At 34.7% G+C, this 25383-nt stretch overlaps 1 protein-coding gene across 1 annotated transcript in view; it reads right to left on the bottom strand.

Moving 5' to 3' along the window:
• Positions 1-340: 340 nt before the first annotated feature.
• Positions 341-25383, bottom strand: part of LOC131573045 (TBC1 domain family member 22A-like) — a 141757-nt gene continuing 116714 nt past the window's right edge. The window contains exon 13 of the mRNA XM_058826621.1: positions 341-3604. Within this exon, the coding sequence (XP_058682604.1) occupies positions 3476-3604 (129 nt within the window). The 3' untranslated portion in view covers positions 341-3475. The remainder of the gene's footprint in view (positions 3605-25383) is intronic.

Raw genomic sequence — 25383 nt, forward strand, 5'->3', positions numbered from 1 at the left:
CAGAATTCTGTGTCTCCTCTGTGCGCCTTGCCCTGATTTACTCCATCTTCTCTTCAGTTTAATTCTGCTGCAGTGTCAAATCTGTCATCATCTGCTTTTTCCAGAAAATGCTCAGTACCCTGTATGTCCATGATCTATGCACTCTTGGAACTTGCTTGGATTACCAACTTGCAAAACTTACAAGGTACACGGGCGGAGTGGCAGAAATTAAACTGAGAACCGAGGTTTGGTTAATGCCTTTCCTCTTGTGATAAAGGTGTTTGAGACTGTAAAACAGACTTTGGTGTAGGGTGCAATGTGTTTGAAGAAAACAATAAACACAAGCTTTCCACACTATATAGCACTTCATAAATATGTGTTTATTTCCTCATCTTTCACCAGTTTTACAGTTTTAACCAGTGCCTCAGTGGTTATGTTTGTCAGAAGCATACAATGGAACTTCAAATAGTTCTATTCTGTAGTTATGAAATTAAAAACAAATTAATAGGCCTTTCCATATGGATCTGCACCAAAAAATAACAAAACTAATTTTTTATAACAAATTACAGAGTTACATAAGATTTCAACTTACATTTCTAACTTACTCCATGTACTGTATTTACACAGTTAACTGATTAATTATTTACATTTTTCAAATTCTGTAGTCATAAATCTTTTTAAATTGTACATTCTAGTTTAAACTTTTATTACAGAAATTATTTAACACGCATTTCAGACACTGGAATTTCAATATTTCACATGAGTTCTAAGAAATTACTGCCTGGTTTCACTAGTGATGTGTCAAGATGCCTCCTTCATAAGAAAATACATATATTACAAAGGAATTTTATAATATTCAGAATCTTGAATTTTGAAAAAAAACTAAGTATGTGGGATGTAATAATGATAATGCTATTTCTCTTTCTATGCAATATTTTTTTTTGGAATGACATTTTACCTGAGATGTAAAATCATTAGATATGTGGGCTTTTGTTAAAAATCTGAAATTTTACATAAATGTTGGCCTTCTATTTACTGAGAACTACTCCTATCTGTATAGATATATAAATGTTATTTATATATCTATATCATATTTTCCAGAAAAGTCTATATCTACATAAATAAACATTGGTATTATATTAGGAAACTTCCCACTATCCTTAAAAGCAATGTGCTCTAGTACAATATTCAACTTCTGACACAGACACAACAGTAAATGTGACCTCCAATGGTAATACTTCCTTCCAAGGGAAGTAAGAGGTACCTGTTGAATTTGGAAGACGTGGCAGACAACTCATGTGGACCCAATGAAGGAAATTTTATATATCCAGTCCCAAAAATGTTATGCAGGAGCATCTGACACAGCAGATAACTTTGGGTCAACTTTCCATGTTACATGTAACTACCTAAACACTGTCTTAATAGAAAAAAGTTAATTATAGAAACCCCTTACAACAGTTAATGCTGTGCTGTCTTCTCTCATTACAATAATATGCATTTCTATTAACAAATGATTGCAGATACCAAGCTTAAAGCAAAAGGTCATAGATTTCATGTTTCTTTTATTCTGTTATTGGTAGACACTGTTAGGCACAATATGACATTCTTGTAAACATGAATTTTGATACATTAGACCACAAACTGAAGTTACAGAAAGCAGTACACAGACATGTAAGAAGCACAGATCCACTACACATTCCAGGCACAAATGCAGCCATCTGGGAGGCCTGACCCTGTATCCATCACAACTGAAACACCCGGCTGACACCACTGGAAAAGAAATGCATCCAGTTGACAAACACTCCGGCTTCTGAAATAATTCTCTTTTTTATCTTCTACCAAACATTTCATAGACTTTTAAAATATAGATGGTCTCATAATCACACATTGGTAAAAATGTATTTTATTTTTTTTACCCTGAAACACCTAATTATTACAAAGTCTGTATGAAGAACTAAGGCCCCTACAGCAAGTAATGCAACTAACACATTTAGAAAGCTCTCTTCAAAATATGTATCTACATATTTTCAAGGAGTTGAAAATAATCTTCCAATAACAAGTCATAAGAGAAAATCTCTTGAAGAAAATCTCTTTTTTATTTCCCAAACTTAAAATTGCACTACACTTTCTGTGCAACACTGTGTAACTCAAGAACCAAACTGAGGAATAATTTCTGAGCTTTTAAGTGTATTGCTTATTGCAACTCCCACCCTTCATAACCCACATGTGTATGGTAGGCACAAATTAATATGAGTTATTTACATCCAACAGAGAAAAATCAGAATTCTTATCAGAAACTATTTCTTGAGAAAAATAGTGCACTTAAATTATGTAACTTTAAATAAATTGTTCAGTATCCCATGGTTATATGAAGAAACACTAATTTTAGTCTATAAACTCATAAAGGATTTTTGTTCCACTAAGGACCCACAAGCAATCTGAGTACACAGTTATTGTTATTGGGAGCGAGCTCTCTTCCTCTGAATAATCAGGAAAAAAAGGTGTTAAATTATTTAACAAAAAAGCTTTGGAAAGATACATTAATTTTCCTTTTCTAACTTGCTAGAAATGGAGAATAAGGCAACAACTGAGATAAACATATATCTTGCTTTGTAAACCAAGCTTCTTAATACATTTCTTAAAAGTGAACTTTCATGCTGAAAAATTGCAAGGCCTTAAAAGAGAAACATTAATTACTTTGACAAGACCATGCCTTCTGTTTAATTCACTATTTTAAAGGACTCCAAAAGATATTGGGAGGGATTTATTTCAGTGTCATAGATGAGTCTTCAGCTTTAAGTAACTCATTTTTATGGTTAAAAAGCTTCTATAGCATCCTTCATGACTGAATAATGTTTAGAAAAATGCCACCAATTTCCATTACAACCTTCTACAGAAGGTTTATGTTTATGTTTGTTTATGTAGGTTTATATTACGGAAGTATTCTAACCTAATTCCATCAAAAAACAACAGATAGTGTGCTAATATCAGTGTCTTTTGACTGGTCTTATAACCAGACCTCAAAACACAGGCCTTGCTGTCTCATATGGTCTGGATGAACATGGAAAAGTTCTTTTTTGCCACTCAAAGTAGATAATTTAACCAACCAGAACTGGCAGATGACACTGAAGTGATGACAAAATCATTCCATAAGTATTTTTAAGTCTAAAGTACATAAAAAAATTGTTCAACATAAATAAGACAGACTACAATTCTCTTATTTAGAAAAGGGGAAAAAGGAAGAAAAATATTCTATAAGACTTCTGAACTCATTTTTCATGCTGAGCAAAAAAATTCACTTTTAAGTTCATTCAGTGCTCAATATCCTGCTTTGCCCACTTCTTTGGTATTCTGTTCTCATTCTGCAAATTCTAACAGAATTTTAATGGTCATCTTACTTCAAATGAAAGAGCAATGAGCTGAAAGCATAACCAGAACAACAGATGCCATAATACTGCAGAACACATTGGTTCTAATGATTTCTGTCTCCTTATATTCACTTCTTGTAATGATTGGGGGCATCCGCAAATGCAAACTTCAGTCTGTAGGCCTCTGCTAGGAGTACACTGATGTCTTCATTTCCCCAGTGTACTGTAGGCAAATTCTGTAAAAATATCAGTAACTCCTAATTGAAAAGGAAAAAAAAGAAAAAGAAGTAAATATATTTTTGTCAAATACCAGTGCAACAACTATGTATTTTATAATGTTCATTTATAAGAAACCACTCAGGTAGCACCTCTGTATTCGAAACAAATCTGAGATGCACTTAGGTTTAGTGATTTTTACATAGACACTTGCTATTCAACCTAGAAACCTGCTATTAATTGTAGCTGAAATATGGTTATTTGCTTGATTTTTTTTTTTTTTTTTTTTTTTTTGAGGAAAATAATCTATGTTTCTGCCTATCCAAATTATTTTTATGCTTCAGGGCATGAAGTTATACAATTTGCTACATTTTCAAAATTATGGATGATTGTTAAGTCTGGATTCTCACACACCAATGCAAAGATAAGCTACTTCTCTACTTATACATGAAGAATTATGAAATAAATTACTATTTCAGTCAGTTACAATCAACTCCCACCTCAATTCTTAGCCCAGGTTTCTCACTCCATGCTGGTTTCTGATCCCAAAATATTCTCCTGTGGGTCAGCTTTCCCTCTCTCTCATACTAGGTTTAGGCAAAGTTCACTTCCAAGAAGCCTAAGCCCAGAAACAGAGGTAACAAGCTCACTGGGACAGTGCCTCTATGTTCACTTCTGATAAGTGAACATCACCGCGATCCTCAGCAGCACAAAGCCTCAAATCCTCATCTGTAGGTTGAAACCTGCCAGCTCTGAGAGGACTCTTTGGAAGATCCACCACAAATTATCTCCTGACTTCATGCAAATGACAATTTTTATAGGGCACATCATTTGACTAAACTAAGGAAGTTAGTTTGCTCTTTAAAGAAATAAAACTGGTGACCCATAAGGTCAGAAACCCTCAAATGTGATGCAAAAGCCACCCTAGGCCAAATTTAAAGTTCATGTTTCAAGGTTTCCATAGTGCAGATTGCCTCATACTTTTAATTGTTTTGATAAACTGTGGCAAACAAGAAAAAGAGAACGTTTGGATGAGTCAAAACAAAATGAATGTGGATTTTTATGATGGGAGGTATAAGGCAATCTTAGGAATAAGTGAAGCTGTTAAGCCTGCTTGTATCTTCTAGGTGCTCTGTTTTTATAGAAAAAATGCAGACAATTTGTGCATATTTGTATACATGCATATGTATTTGTGAGGATGTGTATATTTTCATTTATGTCTGTTAAGGTTCATTCTAAAGATCAGAAATAAGTGAACAGGAATGCAATTAAAACCACAGCCATTATCTTGTTATAAATCAGAATCCTGCGGTATCATGCACAAGTACCCAGGGAAATTATTCTTCATAAGAGTCTTATTCTTCTTGTTCTCCCTTCTCCCTCCTCTGCACCTGCTTTCATAGAAGATGGCTGTAGAAGCCCTTAGCAAGAATTCAGTGATTTTAGGAAACAGCTAGGAGCAGAAATTAACATTAAATTATTTCCTTGTGTTTCTGAGAAAATTATTTTGACTTCATTTATTTCACGGTCTTGCAATACTGGTTCTTGTAATAGGAAAAGAGAAAGGACAGAAGTTGAGCAGTACTGTATATTTAATTATGAATAATAAGTAGTAATACAACAGAGTTAGCATGAGAATGTCTCTATTACACTTGAGAGAACACATTTTTAATAAAGTATTGCACAATTGTCAAAATCCCACTCTTTTTCAAAAATTTCTATGTACTTATTTGACAGTTAAGCTGATAACTGTAATTAATAAATTAGCAGTAGAGAGTAGGAGGGTTGGGGGGGGGATCATAAATGCCTAGCTCCATGGAAGTTCTTTTCTCCTTTTACAAAAGTAACTTTCAAGCAGCCTAAGACACAGCAATTAATTCAGTGAGCTTTGTGAAATTACCTCTTACTGTTTTTAGTCTCAAGAATTTTCTGGGTCAGACTTCAGGTGCAAACTGGTGCAAATGATTCATATTGCTGGAGCAGTGTTTTGGTTTTCTTTTGGGCTTTGGTTTCTTTGGGCTTTGGAACATTCAAAGACTATAATTTCAATATCCATGCTATATGGAATTTAACATATAGCTCAAATCTGAAATAAGACTGTTAATGATGAACTAGTTTAATACTTCTACCATAAATTTCAAATTTGATAATAATTTTCATCTGAATTAAATATATATATAAATGGCAGAGCAATGCATTGACTGAGTGGGCATTTTGCCACTGTTACCAAGGGAAAATACCAAAGTCTAAAACTGATACTGACTAGTGAATATAAATCCAAGTAATCCAAGTAGTGAGTTATAAATCCAAGTAAAGTAACTGGCCAAAGATATGCTACTTGTATGACCGTCTAAAGATAAGGCTGATCTTCCTGTGATCTACTACAGAGCTTCAAAACTTGCTCAGATGGAAATAAAGGTTACATCTTTTTTTAAAATAAAGTAAAAGTTGGCAAAAACTTTACTAAAGAAAATGCTATTTTCTTTAAATAAGAAAATTTTATTTTTCTTTAACTGCTACAGAAAATCATGCTGCCTTTATTGCTGCATATGGAGCATTCTTTGCAAATAAGGAAACAAAAACAATCAAAAACCCCCAAAGTAGTTGGATTTGAAGATTTGTACAAACACACTACTAATATTTACAAGACCACATGACAAGTTTGTCTAAAACTGCTCAATTCAGCATTTTACAGTTAAAAAAAAATAAAAAAGAGTAAGAATTACTACAAGTGACTCAAGCTTACTAATTTCTTTTTAGTTATCATTCCTTTTTGTCAACAGATAAACAGGAACTACTAAGCAGCATGTACAAATAAGGCATGCATACTAACTTCTTAGATTCATTTTCCTATCCACAACAGTATTAAAATATGAGGCACTCTTTGAAATATGCTGAATCATAATGTGAATTAATATTTAGCATTAAAAACTTGTAGGTGAAAAACTGCCTGGTCTATTTCAGAATAAAACTAAGTCTAAAAATCAATATTTGTAAAATATTCCTGGAAGAGTTTTCTGCTTAATTTAAATGGTATTGTGATGACACCTGGCTGAAGAATCAGGGCAGCCAGTAGATCATCATCAGAGCTGGGGTTTCTAAAATCCCAGTCCAATGTTTGTTTATACTTTGGCTGTAGCAACAAAAAATATGCTCAAAATTATGTCCTTTGAATTTGGCAAACAGAGTGCCCTGGCTTCCTGGACTCCTACTGAGAGGAACAGGCACACCAATCCCTTGGACTGGGGCCCATCTGCATGGCCCAGCCTGCCAGCACAGCTTCATCTCACTCAGTTTGTGATTTGTGGTGTCTGCCCTGCCATGCCACACCACGGAAAGGCATCTCCATCCTCCCGCCCTCCTCGCCAGCCAGGCAGAGCAGGAGCAAGGTACCACTTGCACAGAAAGTGAAGGGGTTTTAGTCACAGTGTTACCACCACAGTCAGGGGGCTGCAGCTGATGTCAGCCAGGACAGTGTGAGAAAACTGGCATTTTTAGCAGGGAGAGGAGAAGGTGAAGGCAGGATCTACGAGCAGTTCTACACAGAGGGGCTTGGAAAGAAGAAAACAGGTGCCAAGAGACAATAGCAACAAGCTGAAGCTAACTTGTCACACGAAGTTAACTTGTCATAAGAAAACAATCCTTTGCAATGAGGGTGTCTGAGCAGCTTGCCAGAGAAACTGTAAATCTGTCCACTGGGATTTTCACAGCCCGCCTGGCACACTCCTGGACAGGCTGATCAAGCTCTGATGCCAGCCTGGCTTGCAGCAGCCACGTGCATTATGGACCTCCCTCCACAGTGAAATTTGCCAGTGTTTTATTTTTTAAAGGACATGGGCTTAAATAGAAATTCAAAAATGCAACAAAAACAAAGCACTAAACATTTACCCCTTTGGAGTGTTTCAAGAAACAATGAAGTCATGTTTCCTGACAAGTAGAAGTATTGTATTTTTCATTTGTAATTAAAGGATATAAAGAGGCTGGTGCAGCAGGGTTGGACTATGAATAAATTACAAATCTATAAATCAAACTGACTTTTAAGTATGTCAAAAGATCTGAATGTAAACTCTGTATTAGCCTTTGTAAGAGAGTTCTGGTTTATATTGACTTATTTAACCCACAATTCTGAAATAATTCTTCAGTACATTTGAAATTCAACATTTTTGTTACCAAACAAAAACCTTATCTTTTGTAGAATTTCACTCATCTTATTTCCACAACTACATTTGGATTTACATGATACTTTACATATGTGTGTTTGTAAAATATGCTGAAACACTTTATATAGCATGGACAACTATGCTACTATATATAAAGTATTTTTAAACACTTAGAAGCAGCTATCTAGAGTTCAATTTTAAAGTAAATGTACTTTCAAAATGTAATTTTTCTCAGAAAATTAACGTGTATTCTAGAACTACTCTCTTTGCATTGTAGTCAAGACAAGACAGTGGCAAACATTCTGGAAGTGCTGTGGTATAAAAGCACCTCTAGATGTATGAAGAGTAAAAGTATGAGGTCTGTGTTTTACATACCACAACAGTAAGAGTAATACTGCAGGTTAAGCTATGGCTGTTACATGCAAAATTATTCCTGAGGGAAAAAAATGTTATCCCAGAAGATCCAATGCATGCATCTAAAATAAAATACCAGACTACCAGATAGCTCAAAAAGGTGATTTCCAAAGCCTTTATTCCTCAGTTTCCACTAAAATCAAAAAGGTCAAGGTCTGCTCCTTGTAGACTAAATCAAAACTGAATATTAATAAAACTTCACAAAACATAATAATTATTACAAAGTTATCAGCCTCTTTCTCCTCATGGAGTTTTTAACCCAGTGAAACCTCAGCATATTAAAATAATCTTTAAAAGACCCCAATCCAGAGCAAAGAAAGCAAATTTTATCATGTTTTAGAATCTGGTTCATTATCAAATCTCCTTACAGTATGACATCCACTATAATCCTGTTTGAAATACAATTTTTAGCATAGGATTGGCCAATAACACTGATTATTTGGCAATGGCTATCTGTAGTTGTTATGCTATTTATTATCACCCCTACTCTGACTCCATATGTGGGTCTTGAAGGAAGGAACATCAAAACCATTTACAGAAAAAATAACACATTGATAGTTTATAAAACATAAAAATGTTATTCTAATGAGTAGAACACTAAGTCATCTTCTGTGCTAATCAAAGCAATATATTTACCTTGAAAATCCAGAGTTTTTGTCTGTGTGAATTATTGACAAAGTTCAACGGCAAGGTGGGTTTTTTTTAATAGAAGAAACTTAATAGGACATAAAAACCAGTAATAGTGTTTCCATTTTAGATAATATAAAATGGCAGTAACTAAAGTTAAAATCAAACTTGAACATACTGAGGACATTAACAGAGTTAGTTTTTAGTGTCAAAACTGAGAACCAATCTATTAATTTAACAAATAAAGGCACTCCTAAAATGCAGTACTTTTCTACGAGAGTTGTTAATCCTTACTGCTGTTAACTGCAATGTAATTATGGTCTGAGTACTCCTGGCCTACCACAGCTCTCTTCTCTGATAGGCAGAACCTACAATCTTACTATATTTTATGATCATAAACTTTACAATATTATACTTTAGGACTATATATAAGTATATAAGTAACTTAAAGGTAAATTAAATTTATATATAATCTTCAATGATTTGATAAGAAAATGCTAACAACTATAATTTTAATGAGCTGTATGTATTACACATTATGAACACATATAAAACACTGCAAAATTTATGTTGCCAATTTGATTAAATGGCCCCTTTATGAGAGTTATTTGTACTTTCCAAAATTGTATTTGAAATCCCAGAACATAGCACCTACTTTTAAAGAACTAATGAAGTGAAATTCTACTAAAATTTACTTAGAGTAATTATTGAGACAACCTAAGGAGGAAACCAATTATTGCCAGGGGAAAAAAATGCTCATTTATCTTTTTAGATAATAGAAAAGAGAAATAAACCCTATGCATGCATTAAAGAAATCTAAATGGTTTTATGGTTTTATGGGAAATTGCATAATGTTGGACCAGAGAGAGCTGGGAGACAATTCATACATTTGTTTGCAAACAGATGTAACCACTTTACAGGCAAAAAAGAAAATCCTGAATATAGGGATTATTTAATTCCTGTTTCCTTTACAACACTCTTTTTCACTTGATTGCATTTGGGATTGTCAGGTGTGAAAGGAAAGGATGGCTAGTGCCAAGTGGGCATCCCCTCTGTGGCCTGCACTGTGGAGCAGACAGACAGGTGTGCCAGAGCTGCAGGGCCCCACACCCTGTAAAAGCTGCAGTAACCAGGCTGGCACGGTGCTGTGCCATGTTAACCACTAATCCTCTTCACAGATATTTAGGATGAAGGATACCTGCTGCTTTGGGACTCAGCCAGGCTCACTACAAATCCTCCCCCTCCAGCCTGCTATCAAAGCAGTGACTGCACTGGCTGGTGCCATGAAAGCACAGGTCCAGCACACCCTGCAGAGCCTGAATGACCTTGTTCAGCTGCCTCAGTGCTGCCTTTCCTTTCCCTCTGCCCCTTGCTGTTGAAATGATAGTGCACTGAATGAATACGGCTCTAGCTCTGAGACAAGCTCTCTTTTTTTCTTTAGAACTGTTTCTTGCAAAATGCTCAGCAATATTCCCTATGCTGCTGCCACCTCTTACTTCTCCAGATGTCCTAACCTGCTACACAGAGTTGCAAATAATGAGCTCTATTTCTAGAGTGCTGTGCATCTTATTAATTACCTGTGTCTTGGAGTCAGAGAAAACATTTCTTTCCTGTTGGGCCCAGCTGGAATTGAGAACACTAAGATTTCAAAATCTAATATTAAAGAGATAGTAGGAACAGGTCACCTACTGCAGCTTAAGAAATATTTGCTGCAGATACAGGTTAAGAGGCGTAAGTGGACTCAGATCCTTCAGTGGTACAGCTGAGTGCCTGTGCTGCTTCCTGAGCATGGAAAGCACACAGCAGCAGTGGCAGAGGCAACAAAGAACAGCCCCTTTTGGATCCTGGATGCAAAACTGCCTTCCTCGTTCCTGTAACTTCAAAGACTATGGATGAACCACAACTTTGATAGGCACAAGATGGGACAACACTGGTTTATCTATGCTAAGTGGTAGGAGCATTGAAGTCTGCGCTCGACACAATCTGAAAGACTTAGGAGACATATTCTTGGCCAGTCATAAATGAGTGTCACCCAAAAACTTCCACCTGGAATATGAAAGTTTACAGGAAAGAAACAAGAGTCGTAAAACTACAACTCAAATATTTGCTGAAATACTGTAATGTTGAACATCCTAAATTCAATGCTAAATTTGATCTTCTCTCATACATTGCTTTATTGCACATTACTTACATTATGCTCCTATAATTCCTTGAAAGGAACATTAATTCTTTAAATCAGCCTTATACATCTTAATTTTGACCTTTTTTTCACACAACATGACATCTCAATGAACAGACTATAGCACACAGAACTCAGAGCAGTAGGAATCTAACTACAGAGAAAAAACATTCAGAATTCCAACTAGACTTGTTGCATCTTAAAACTAGTATTTCTTTAAAAATCTAAATATTTTAAAGGTTAATTTCTTCTGCTACCAGCTTACATTCAGCACTTCAAGAACAGTGGTTCTCAACAAGTTAGTATTTTTTTATCCTTTAATTCAAACGCATTATAAATATATACACATAAATATATATATTCTTTGATTCAAATATACATTTTAATTCTTCAGTTCTTCATTTCAACTGATCAATTTGCCATTAATCTTATGAAAACATAAAGAAGTATGCTATTCTTATAATTAATTTCATATTCCTAATAAGAACTTCATAGAAACACACCTTAACATCCTGAAAATGAAAGCTTATGGAAAGTTGATGGTTTTATCATTTCCCTTTCATGTTTTCCTTTTCATGACTACTGAAAAAGATTCCAGGACTCAGCATACTAAACTAACAATTAAAGTCCTGTTTCATCCAATACGGATCTCTTACACAAGTCATTAGCAGCCTTAATTGCTAATCATAAAATATGTGGTTCTAAAGGACTATGTCAGAGATGCTGGACTTAGCTTCAGCTCACTTAGCTGAAGAGAAGATTTACATCTTCATTTCTAAGAGTATTGGTTAAAAAGTACATTTTAGGACCACATCACAGCTGGTATTATAGGTAGTCTTATTACTTTGGTCTCAAATAAAAACCAAACTCACAAGTAATCTCCATCCCTAAAACAAGAATCAAATTTGCATGCTAGATCTTTTTCTCAACTAAATTTACTATCCACATGTTATTATTATCCCAAGTTTATAAGACAAGGTTAAGGAGTTAGAATCAAAGCAAGCATTGCCATAGACCCTAAAGGATTTAAGGTCCCTTCCATCCCAAAACCTCCTATGATTCTTTTTTTTATTATCCATGATAATAGATATCTATGTTCTATGATTCTATGATACTCGAACACTGATTTAAATTCAAACTTAAACTGGACAGTCAAACAAAAAACAGCCCTAGGTTCTTTCTCACATCTAAACTAGAGAAAACAGAACTTCCATTTTATATATCTCACATGGAAACTGAGTATCTCAGGAAGCTTCACACTTCTATCCAGGAAAGTTTCGCAGTTGACAGAGCAGTTCCAGTAGAGCTGACAGTTCCAATTGCTAGAGCTCAGAACAGAACAGTCCTGTACCATTCTGAGTATAATTTTTTCCATATTGTTTTATGAAATATTATTATATTGATGGTATTTGCAGATACATGTACTTCTTATGTACCAAAATACAAATCATAACAAATCATAATAAAGAATAAAAAGCCCAAGTATGTCATTACCACTAATTCCATCCAAAACTCAACAAATAAAGGAGAACAGATGCAAATATCCAGAGTATAAAAAGTCATGAAAATTGGCTGTCATTCTATAAAAAGAAAATCCAAACAAAATCCATCTAAACGTGGAATGTACTGTGCCAATTAAGGCTGCAGCAATTATGGCAGAATTTAATTTCTCAAATGACTTACCAATAAGTTACTACATTCTATCCATTTTTTTTTCTGTAGTCAAGCAAGATCAAAATATTTCTATAGCAGATTCCAAGAGAAAATTTACAATTCTGCCTCTCCATGAAGTCCATATGCTAACCACTCTTCTTGGTTTGGTTTTCCTGACCATAATTTGGCAATGCATTTTAAGTAGGACAATTCTACAGCTACAAATTCACACATATTTCATTTCCTTATCTACAGTGACTTAGATTTTAACACTGGAGTATGAATAGCTAACAGCTCAGCCAAAAAAAAAAATGAAAAAAAGAAGAAAATCATAAAATATCATCTGAATATAATGAAGCACAGGACAAAACTGTATCAAAATTGTGTGTATTTCTAAACTAAAGTAATTATTACATTTTGACAAAATGCTGTAAATTGTTACGAGTAAAATCTCATCTTGTTTTAGAGAAAATATATATTAAGGATGACTGATGCAAAATTACCTGTTTTTTATAACTTAAGTAGTACTGCCTGAGATATGTAACTTTTACATCCAATAAATATGTCATAATGCAGAGCCTACTTAAACTAGTGTATTTTAAGAAGTAAAACAAGTACTCCTAAAGAGAGTTCAAATAGAATATTGTCAGTATCCTAGGGGATATAGGACTGAAAGGCAATTCCATTACTTTGCTCAATAACCACCAAATGAAGCCACATTTTGGTGTTTTGCTCTGAAAAACAATCATTCCCCACTTGCCACATCAAAGCCCATAAAGCATTTGTGCACCTCTAAGAGACTTAAAGACAGCAGTACAGAGAAGCCACGACTTGGCAGTGGAAAAGACCTTCATGAAGATATCACAGTTAAAGGAAACAACCTGCCCCATCTGATAAGTGAAAATTTCCCAGTTAACTTGAGAAGCCTCACAAAAATCAATAAGAAGTAATCTGGAAATCCCTTCAGCTCTGAGGAAAATGCCACTGTTCAAATTAAGAAATCAATTAAGCTTCCTTGGTGACCACAGAGGCACAAGAACACAAGACAGGGGATCACCCAAGCTTCATAGGTTTTCCCAAAAACCTTTGTACAAAAATAATAACATTTCCACAAATTTCTATCCATTCCTTGATGCTTTAAGAAAAAAAATATACGATACAGAATGCTTCAATCAGAGAGAAACTCCAAAAGTACATCCATAGACAACAGACTGAATTGTAATGCAATCCAACTGTACAGTATAACCTAAAGAATTAAAATATCCTAAACCAATAAATACTACATGAGAAACATGATTAATAACTGAGATAGTGCTCAAGACACCTTCAGTTTGTTTGGGGACAAGAAACATCCTGAACCAGGATTAATCTTCCTGTACCACACAATAACAAATTTATCAAGCTTTCTTAAAAAATATATGCTGCTCTTCATGTCCTGATATTTCACATACAAGATGCTTCATTTTGTATAATGGTTTATAAATCAAAGTGAAACAATTTATATACTTTTGATCTTCCATCAAAATTACATTATGACTTAAATCTTTACCCTTGTTATAAGCCAATCCAAAGGCATTCTAGAAGATGTTCATATTCTCTACCAAGCTTTGCTTTACAAGGTTAAACAAGCAACATTCTTCTAATACTCTCTGCTAAGGTCAGTTTTTCATTTCCCAGTCTACTGTTGTTAAACACAATTCTAAAGAAATTACCAAAACCCAAATATCTAATTCTCATGCAAATCCCAGAGAAATGCAATTTTTCAAAATGAAGAACTGGAACCACAGAAAAATAATAACTCTAAATGGAGTACCTGGAAACCCTAAGGCACATACAAATATCCTAAAGCCCTGGCCTTTTAAGACAATTAAAATACTATCACACATTCTTTATATAATATTTAATTGCCTTGCACATCACTATACTGATAAAAAAGATACTTTAAAAACTCAACTTTAGCCAGCCAGAATTTGAGATGAAATTTCTATATAAGATGATAAATGTCTCAACTTTCATGAAAAATATGTTTGTAAATCAACAGCTGAATGCAGGGTTTATTCTTTACTTATTTAGAAAAAGAACAGCTTCCAGACACAAACATGAGAGAACCAAATGTCTTTTCAGTACGGTGGATAACAATGGGCTAGGTTGATCTTTTCTGACTGCTCATTTTTAAGATTTCCAAGATCAAAGTCCTAAAAGCTCTTAGGCCATGACTACCTCTTCTTGGTAATCCTGGTCCACACACATAAGGAAATAAACAAGTTTACACTCCAACTTTAAAAGAATTTGCGCATTGAAAGCAGTGGCCTCTGTCATGGTATCAATATCCAAAGAGCAGTCTGGCCAAGGAACACTCTGACAATTACACAGCTGCTCCGGAATGGTCATCAAATATCAAATAGGTCAAATTAATTCATTTCTCCCTATGTAAGGAGAAATATTACTAAAACCAGAAAGAATCAATACAGAGAGAAAAATACTGTTTTCATAATAATTATTTTGGCCCGTGACAACTAGTATTACATAAACTGAATATGAGTAATATTTTTCTGTATTTCTCCCAGGTGTCAGATTCTTATGCCTACTTGGTTTTGTAAAAATTCCAATTACATTAAGAAGAAGGTTGTGGCATATCAAAGAAAAGCTGCAAAAAATCTATCTGAAATGGTTATCCAAAGAATCAAAACAACACATAAACCAACTAGGTTTTAAAGACAACATTATACCTAAATTCATTTTCTTTGGATAACTGGAATTGTGACAACATTTTTTCTTTTACAAAACCATACCTTTTGAATAAAATGTCATTCTATTTAAATAAATAAACACGACCAAGAAGTGTATCTGGGTCTGGCAAAAAACCTGCTAACAGCTGTAATGAATAAACATTTCAGTGATGCATTGTATGGTGCAACCTAAGTGTTTGATGGGCTGGTCACTGACAGTGACGCATCGCTCATCTCTTTCTGCTTCTTTAGCAGGCAGATGAGAGGAGGAATTCCTCTATCACAATAATCTCCTAGAAAGGAAACTATAACACAGCTTGGAAGATGTGACCTTTTCTCACAGAAGAGAATAAAGACATCAACTACATGTAATATCTTTCAGAGGTATATTGCTGCTGGCAATTTCGGGTTGCTTTAATAGGCTTGCCTGCGAGCTGGCACTGCCGTAGCAGTTCCGTGCCATGCTCTGTCATCTTTTCTCAGGGGTGGCAACACTTGACAAAGGATGTGGTAGAGAACAACTGCTACTAAGGATTTCAGATGCCCCTTTTTAACCTGCTGACCTATGGGGATCAGCACCTGAAACTAAGCAAGATGTGTGAGAACTGTATGGAGAAAAAATTAACACAAAGCTTTAGTGAATCAGATCTGGAAGACTGGATGGAATCACTGCTATTCATTCAGATAACAGCAGGCAGATGCTACTGTGAAGAAAACAAATTAAGGTGGGATAAATGAGAGCTCTTAGTACGTTTGAAAAGGGATGTCTAATGCAAAAACACTACAGAGCAAACAAGTTGTGCAAAGATTTTACTCTTTATGGCAGCTGAAAGATGTAACCAGGAAGCTATGAGAGTAATAGTAAATCTGCCATAATGAAATTTCTGGAAAAAATCTAATTCTGATTTGTTTATAAGGGTGACAAAACAATAGGCATTTCAGTTCTCTTTATTTTTACTGTCTTGCAGTTGCCAAAAGACAATTTTGTTGTAAGATAGCAAAATCTACATGCACAAGCATTTAGGAAACCATAGGCAAAAACAGAAAATTGAAAGAAAGAAAATGAATCCTCCTCCATCTTCTTGCCTCAAAGAAAGGCATATGTCACTTCATCCTATTACTCAGCTCATACTCCAAAAACTTCTGGTTTCTCTTTGTTCTCTTATCAGTAGTTTTGATTGAGTTTGGTTGTCAAGTGTACAGGCTCCTGTGATTTTAGTCTTCTCCAGGGTTACACACTGATAAGGCAAATAATTGACATTGTTATGCAGCAGGTTCTGCTGAACAAATAAACATGGAAAGAAAACAGTTTTCTTTATAGAGAGACGTCTCCAGTGACAGCTGTGAATTACTAACTAAATGGAAGCCCTGCCAGTGCATTTAGTTTAGCAGGTCACTTAAATTGCTCAGGATGAACAGGAGTTCTTCCTTTGTTCAAGAAAAATCCTTTTTATATTGAAATGGAGAAAATGCAAAGATCCCTTTGTGGTATTTACTGAAAATAAATAAAAATACTGGTTGGTGAGAGAAACATATCTTACAGAAATCAGAAAGTGCTTTTTCTAGAAAAGTGCGGGACAGTGAAATCAGATTTTCATTGTGTGGAAGATTTGATTTAAAACTTGGACAGTAACAGCAGCACTGTGAAGTAGAAGCCATAAAGCAAGGCTTACTGCAAATCCCTTCAGATTACACACACTTAGCATCACGTCTTTCCATTCCTATTGCAGGAATCAGAACAAACACAGCTCTTGCCAACATGTGCAGATGAAGGGGCCCCAGCTCTGTATCCCAGCCTGCAAACCACACTGCTCATCCCCAAGGATTTTAGTCCCAGCATCCTTAGAGGTGTGGAGGTCTGAACAGAAAAAATACATATATTTCTTTTTAGTTCATGTAGCCTTCCAGGACAAGGAAGGACACAACTCAGAGGCAGAACAACTTGCTTCTAGAGTTCAATAATGTTATTGGATACAGTGACAAAAATGAAAAACAATAAGGAAAAAACAGTGGTTACTCAACAACTACTGAACTTTTTTTTAACCAAAAATAGTGTTTCTTATCTACAACTAGGCTTCACAGAGAATCACAGTTTTAGACATATTTACCACTGCAATGTGGTTCTAACACTGTGTGCTCTCAGTTGGTAAAGACCACTAAAAACTACTAGATTCCAAAATGTTTACAAGGTATTTGTTTGTAGACAAAAACATTATACGTGCTTTGGAAATGGTGACTGACATTTCAAAATTATACTCTAAAGCCAGTTCATTATCGGTTTCAACAACTGCTTTTTGTACCTATACTTGATAGGAACCATGTCTGTCAGTGGGAGTACAGGTACAAAACATAAATTTGGGGCTGGTTCCTAGCATCATAGATGATACTGCTAGAGAAGATCATTATTTATCCTGGTCTGACCTCCTGTGTAGATAATAGGAGCCAAAACTAAATATGTGGTTGGTGTTTTTTTAAATTTCAGGAAAAACACCAATATGAAATCTTTAAGAGCTACAGAAATTCATTATTAGTTAATGTCTTGGGGTTTTTTCCCATATCAAATTTCTCATACATGAATCGATTCACCTGTTGGTTTTCCTTTTGACAAATTAAGTACGTCAAATACTTCAGTCATGCTCTCTGAGCCCTCTCTCTGTCTTTGACCTAAGACATCAGAACTGGATGCAATATTGACAAAGAAAGAAAACCACCGAAAGGTAAAACAAGATTTTAGGTTCATTAATTCAAGGATCCAATCACTCCCACATGCCACAGCATCATTCTGGGAGCTCATTAGGAGAGATGTAGGCATTCCCCACCCCACAGATCTCTTTTGGAGCCACACATCACAGGGTACAGTCTCACACTCCAAAGGTATGACCTATTCTAATTTTTCTTTATTTGCAAATTTTTTTCATTTGACTGCGTCAAAATACGGCTCGCCTGAAGAGCTCACCTGAACAAGTGATTCAAGACTTGTTCATGTAACTGCTCTGTTCTCCCCACTTTGTCAGAATGGTACATCTGTGTCATCTGCAGATTTCTGTTAGCAGCTATTTTGTTAGTGGAGATGCTGAATAGCCTCATACTGACTCCCACAGACACTCATTAGACAAGCCTCCTCTTGAAGATGATTAACAAAAAAAAGTATTTCTTTTGTAGGATGTTGTATTATATTTCTGTTGATACTGTTAAATGCTATTTAAGTGTACAGAATAAAATGCCACACACACCACAGTATGAAATGATTATATTGCACATTTGCATCCACCAATGTAGATTCACTTTTCAGAATTAAAGACAGAAATGAAGCTGTTAAGAATGACATGGGGGGAAAAAATGCTTCATTTACTCTTCTTAATTGATAGTAAGAAAATTGGCTAAGTAAATAGCAATAAATAGTAATTATCAGAAAGACAGTAAGTAAAGATGATAGAATTTAATACTTGTAATCAAAACTATATCTTCATTATCTTCCTGAACACAGTATTTTCTTCCCACAGTGCCTTCTGAGATAGATAAACAAAAATTGCCCCACATACAGGAAGCAGTTTTTACATGTTACAAGATTTCCACTACAATCCATAAAGGAAAATGAGCATAAAGCTCTTTTTGCAGACAATATTAATAACTCATTACTATTGTTAGCTGGACACACTGCGGTCATTCAAAAACCTGATTACAGCATTACCCTCTGATATGTTGGAGTTTCCTTATTTACAGCCTTCCTGAAAATTAGGAATAGCTTTGGATGGCCTATTGGTAAAGTGAACAAGCCTATCAATAGGAGGAGTTCTGATACCCATGTAGATATATTAACAAAATTGACTGAGTATTCAAAACCTACATGGAGGCAAAAATAAACATCCAAAACTATCCAAATAGCTAAAAATATCCAAAATAATTTTAATTTCCTTCTGAAAAGTAAACATAAACAAAGGTAATAAAATGACAAGTTATTTCATTGCAGTTCCACATTCATGACATAGAGTGTATTGCTTACTGGTGAGTGATCACGTTGCCACAAGGGAAATGATAACACACTCAGCAAGACTGAAATAGGACTGAAGCATGAAATAACATCCTTGCAGCCCCTGCAAAGCACAAAGTCAGACTACTTATGGTGACTGGAACCATTCCAAGCCTAAAGCTACCTCATTTATTTTCTAGCACTGTGTTGAGATAGCAAAGTTGCAATGTGGATTTGGAAATCCACAACAGTCCACTGCTGACTCATGCTGTTAGTACATTATATTTATGCTGTTATCACACTACCTATTGACGGGAGATTTCCTTATGGTCAGAGCCAGAGCAGATGATGAACTACATGTCAAGAGGAAACAACAGTTGCTTGAGTGCATTAAAATATACAGTCTAAATATCAGGTGAAACTAATTCTAGTGATTAAGAACTATTACCAGTTTCAGATATCGTCACACAGAACCCTGTTTCAATGATTATACAAACACACTGCCATGTTTTGCCAAATGGAAGATTTTACATGAGAACAGCTTATTTACATTGAGACTTTAACATGAGTTTTTATTTTTCTTTGATCCATAGAGCCCTTTTTTAGCGGAGTGTGTTCTTTGTATCTTCAGGAATACTGTGGTTTGGAATTTCTAGGGTTTCTTACAGTGCATCTTCAGCATTTCTATTTGCCAACTACAACCAAATACTTTGAACAAAATTCCTGGGAACACAAACAGCAAGAAAACCCCCTGGTTTACTGACAAGATTTTATCTGAAAAGCCAGATTTAGAAATACTGTCTATCACTCACCTGCAACCTACAATCAAAAATTCACCTTTTAATTTCTAATTTCTTTGATCAAATCTTCAATAAGCTCAGTCATTCCACTGGAGTATAATTTTGGGTACTGAGTTTCTTTTGATGAATATCAGGACTTTGGTTGCTCTGAAATAAACTGGAAAATTTTTTCAATTTTGTGATATTCATTTAATTACTTTAAGTATTTTTAGATATTTTCATCTTTTTGTAAGTAAAATCTATATTTATTCTGTTTCTAATTCTCTCCCCACTAAGATTGTAGAAATGGACATCATATAAAATAAATGCTAAACCAAAATGCTTCCAATTTTATCTTTCCAGCATTAGTCATTTTGTTTCAGTCAACTTTCTCAATGCTGTTGATCTTCACCTCAGCAATTTTAGCTGAATTAGCTTCAGTATAATTTGTTGACACACTTGACAGTCTGGCATTGCTTTTCTACAGCAAATATCCACTATTATGCAGATATTTTTATCCTGAGTCTCAGATTGTTAAGACAGGCAACTTTACTGAAGTTAGAATATGATAATTCTGCAATTAAGACGAATGCAATGTTTCCTCTGAGAAAGAAGTAATTATGATGAAACCATTCAAGATACAGCATGACTGTAATGTAGCAAAAATTAAATCTGGACTGACAAGAACATTCAATGTAACTTGGAAGAATCAAAAATCCCCTCCAGTGCCCAGAAGTGTACTGTTCTGTCAGGTGAAAATTCAAACATCATGGAAAGTTGTACATTATGTGCTGTTCCAATCATAGTTAGAATGTATATAAATGAACACATTAAAAAGCACAGTTGTGGGTTTTTTACCAGATTGCAGAGACTGGTTTGAGAGCCTCTTCTGGTTTGAACTGTTTTGGCTGGGCTTTTGCTGGGGCTTCTTTTGTTACTTGCTCGTTTTTTTTAACATAAAAGGAGATTCAGTACAATTGAGGTTTTTTTGCCAGACTGAACATTTCTGGCAGTAATTTTATCTTCCATTGGTAGAAGGCCTTCTCTGGTTTTGGTACTTACTTAAGATTGGCTAGGAACAGCAGGTCTAGAATGAAACAACACTTTTAAAAAACACCAGAATATGGATGCAAAAACCTCAGCTCAGTGTTTCCATATGATTTTCTGTCACGATTTTATGCAGTATTAACAACAACATGTGTAAGTCTTAACTATAAGACAGAAAGACTAAAACCTTTGCATATTGGTAAAATGCTCTGCAAATTATAGTTGAATTGCTCTGCGTATTTGCAAAACATTTTTTGTTTTGAATCCTATTTACTGAACTTATATTCTATTTATTCTCAATGTACCCAAGTGAATATGCTTTGAAAAGAGGTATGATTGTATTTATGTAGCAGCAGCGTGCCTCTGGATCTATGACAGCCTACTCAAAATATTCAAAGTACTATGCCTTTTTTTTTGCTCTGTGATCAATTTAAGTCTTCAACAGCAGCATTTACTAAAAATGGTGAATTCAATTTGTCAAATAACTCAACTGAAGCACAAATTAAATTATTATTCTGGTTCACTTAAAGCCATCCAAAGACCTAGAGGGTTATCAAGAAACTACTTTATGGATAAGAGAACAAAAATCAATCTGTATTCTTGCATCCTTCCCAAAGGGTTATTAGACCAGCAATATTCATCACCCATTGCAATCTGTATGAATACTTTTAATCTTATTCTTTTTTCTAGAATAAGCAAAATAGAATCCTGTTCCAATTATGCACAATGTGATTTTTAGATGTAATCACAGCTACTTAACCTAAAAGTGGTTAGAAAATTGTGCCAATACCATAAAGATTTAGCAAAAGTTATTTATATAAACTTACTGAAAAAAGAACAGATCTATTAGAGACTGTCAAGAGTCCTCTGTCCCTAAACAGGTATTTCCCCTCTTCATATGTAATTGTCTTTTAAAGAGTTGGAGGAGAAAAAAAGTTTCCTACCATCTTCATTTTAACCTACAGATTTATAAATTCTAGGAAAATATTACATTTTCATAAATTTGAATTCATTGTGCTCTATGCACATTAGCAGCATTAGTGATATGTGTCTTTCTGAACAGTACAGATTTTCTACAGCTTTTCAACCTCTGTCTTCTGCAGTTAACTATAGTAAAACTGTGGTTTCCTGTATCACAGGAAAAAAAATGGTACTAGGGTTTGGCTAGTTTGTGTAGGTGTGTTTGTTTTTTGTTTTTTTTCTCTAAAAAAAATATTTTCATCCTGTGCAATATTCTGATAATGTGAAGAAACATAGAAACCATATGGGTACCATAAGTTCTAAAACTACATTACAGGCCTGTATTAAAAAAAAAAACCCAACAAACAATAAAATATACAATCCACAGTATAAACAGCACTGTAAAATCATTTTCTGATCTTGCCATGCTCAAGTACTTGCACAGTAAAATCCACAGTAGAAAAATCCAATCCACAGTGTTCCTGAAGATATGAAGAACACACATAGCTAAATAAGGACTCTTTGGATCAAAGAAAAATAAAAATTAATGTTGAAGTCTCAATGCACTTAAACTGTTCTCATGAAATTAATGGCTCAATCTTTCATTTGGCAAAACATGGCTATATATTTGTATAATCACTGAAATAGGGTTCTGTGTGACGATATCTGAAACTGGTAATAGTTCTTAATCATGAGAATTAATTTCACCTGATATTTTTTTCTTCATGTATGTTAATGCAGGCAAGCAAGTGTGAAACTCCAAGTAGTGCTCTTCAGCTCAGGAAAAAGTTGTTATCCATCATTAAATATCTTATGCATGAATGCTTTATGACCCCATCAGAATATTTGGATCCAAACACTGGTTTCTGTAACACTGTTCACAAAGACACCTCCTTTAAAATAGCAATGATTATGCTACATTTGGTCCAGGCCAGTCTCATTCACTCTAAATGTTGAATTTGCTATTCATTTTTGCTGCTATATCTGGGCCTATTTATTAGGTGGGAGTTAATTCTGCAAGGACAACCTTCAAGAAAAACAATTGCATAAGGGACATAAAGCCATATTAAACATTCCCCTGCAATTAAAAACAGCATTAACAAAAACAATAAAGAAAAAACCACTTAATCTAGCGCAAATTTCACTAAGTAATTTCCATTAAAAAATTGAGTATTAATTCCTGTGGAAAACAGGAACAGCTGACCAGTTACATTATAAGGTTAATGGGATTAATCTAATCACATTCAAAATATGCAATTTTCAGGAGCAAAATGAAATAAAGATTTTGGTAAACTGCAGAACTTTGCAGAAACTATGTAGTCAGCTTCAAAAAATTAAAGAGCTGAGATCCTAGAGCTTTTACGGTACCCAGAGTTCAAGACAAATTATTACTATGCTATTGTTATTGCAATGATCTCTAAAGTTCTACATCCAGGAAAATCTCCACATCCTCAATTTGTTTTAATCCTTTATATTTCCTTCTTCAAGAAACTCTGATTCTGAAGAGAGTGGCAGACAGGGACCAAGTGATACGTTGGTAATACTCTTTTTCATGTTGCTCAGCTAATTAGTCACTATACAAAATGGGAAAGGTTTAAACCCAATCAATAAAATACATTAAAACAACTGTTGGCAAGAATATACAGAACACATAGTATGATTTTGCAGAATAACTATAATGGAAAATAAAAATTAATTTTAGAGCTCACTCAGTGACAGTAAAAGATAAGATCCATTACTAAACAAGAGTTAAAGTCATTTTCCTATTATAATCACAAGGGTGTGTTTCCCACAAAAAAAGCCCAAATTGTATTCATATCTGTAACACTGATGTCCTTAAATTCAAATAATAAGAATAGGGGTGCACATAAAGGCAAGGGCTCAGGTGTCGCTGAAGGACATGATATACTGAGGGTTCCCCAGATAATTGGACACACACCAGCTGCTTCATCAGGCTAAAGCCTTTATTGTGGGGTTTTCTCAACCCTTTTTATAAGGTGTTTCAGTCCTGGTTACATGACTGGACAATAAACCAACACCTCCTTTGGTCCCATTGGTGGGACCAGAGAAAACACACCAAGTACATCTGTTCAGTATTGTTTTGAGAAATATAATCTATTTACAACAAAACAATCCTTGAGAGAAAACTGTTCCCAGGAACTTTTCCCCTGGGAACAGATGAGCCCCTGACAGGCTGAAACTCTCTCAGGCCCAGAGAATCATGTCCACAGCTCAGGTGTCTCTGAAGAGTCATGTAACTCTGGCAAAGAAGGAACGTGTGCTAAAGAAACAGATACCTGCCCATGAATGCATTCCAAATGTAAAGGGATCTTCCAAGCAATATGAATTGTATAAACACTACATCCTACAGTTTTTCTCCACACAACAGCAAGTTTTAGAGGAATTATGTTCAATATCTCTTTACTGAGCAGCCTCCCCTGGATTTGCTCCTGGATGCTTCAGCACTTCCATCCCTCTTTACTGGCAACATCTCTGGTAACATTTGGTACAGGAAACAATATTTAGGCTTGCAAAGAGACATTCACATCCTCAAGGAAGTCTTCACAGAGTATTTATTATTTAGATTATTAAATGTAGATGAATTCTAATTTCTGTCAATGCCATATTCCTTCATAAATAATACAGTGAAATAAATATTTGCACAGGATAGGATTAGATCAGAAGTGCCTAATTCATACATGTCTTTCTACTGACTACAAATGTAATTTAAAGTGACTTTATTTCTAATTTAGACCTGAGTTACATGATTCACTTTATTTCACTAAACCTTAAGCCAAAGTACATAATGTAACATATTTTCAATCTAAGTGGTCTCTGAAACACAAATCATATCTTCATATAATATTTGTACTGAACTATGCAGCTGGGTTAACAGCTCTGTTACTTAAAAGATTAGTTTTTGAAAAATAAAGAAGACATTAACTAATATCACACATAATTTATTTAGAAAATAGAAATAACTGCTCACTTTGTCATATAGTTGCTTAGGGTTTTTTTGCAGAACACAGAGAAAACTAGAGTAAGAACTCTGTCATAGTATAATGAACTCAGCTGTCAAATACACTACATCTGTTGTTAAAGATTTTGTTCTGTATGAAAGAAGGGTTAGAAGTTAATAAATTGCAGTATGTCACACATAAAATCCAAGCACAAATCTGCACTTTCAGTGCTTACATTTGAACTTTTTAATTTGATGCATCATCTAAAATTGAAACACATCCCCTGACTATCAGAAAAGTAAGCTATTCAAATTGCAACTTAATTTGAAACTAACTATAGAA

Source organism: Poecile atricapillus, chromosome Z, assembly GCF_030490865.1.
Source record: "Poecile atricapillus isolate bPoeAtr1 chromosome Z, bPoeAtr1.hap1, whole genome shotgun sequence".
NCBI classification, from domain to species: domain Eukaryota; kingdom Metazoa; phylum Chordata; class Aves; order Passeriformes; family Paridae; genus Poecile; species Poecile atricapillus.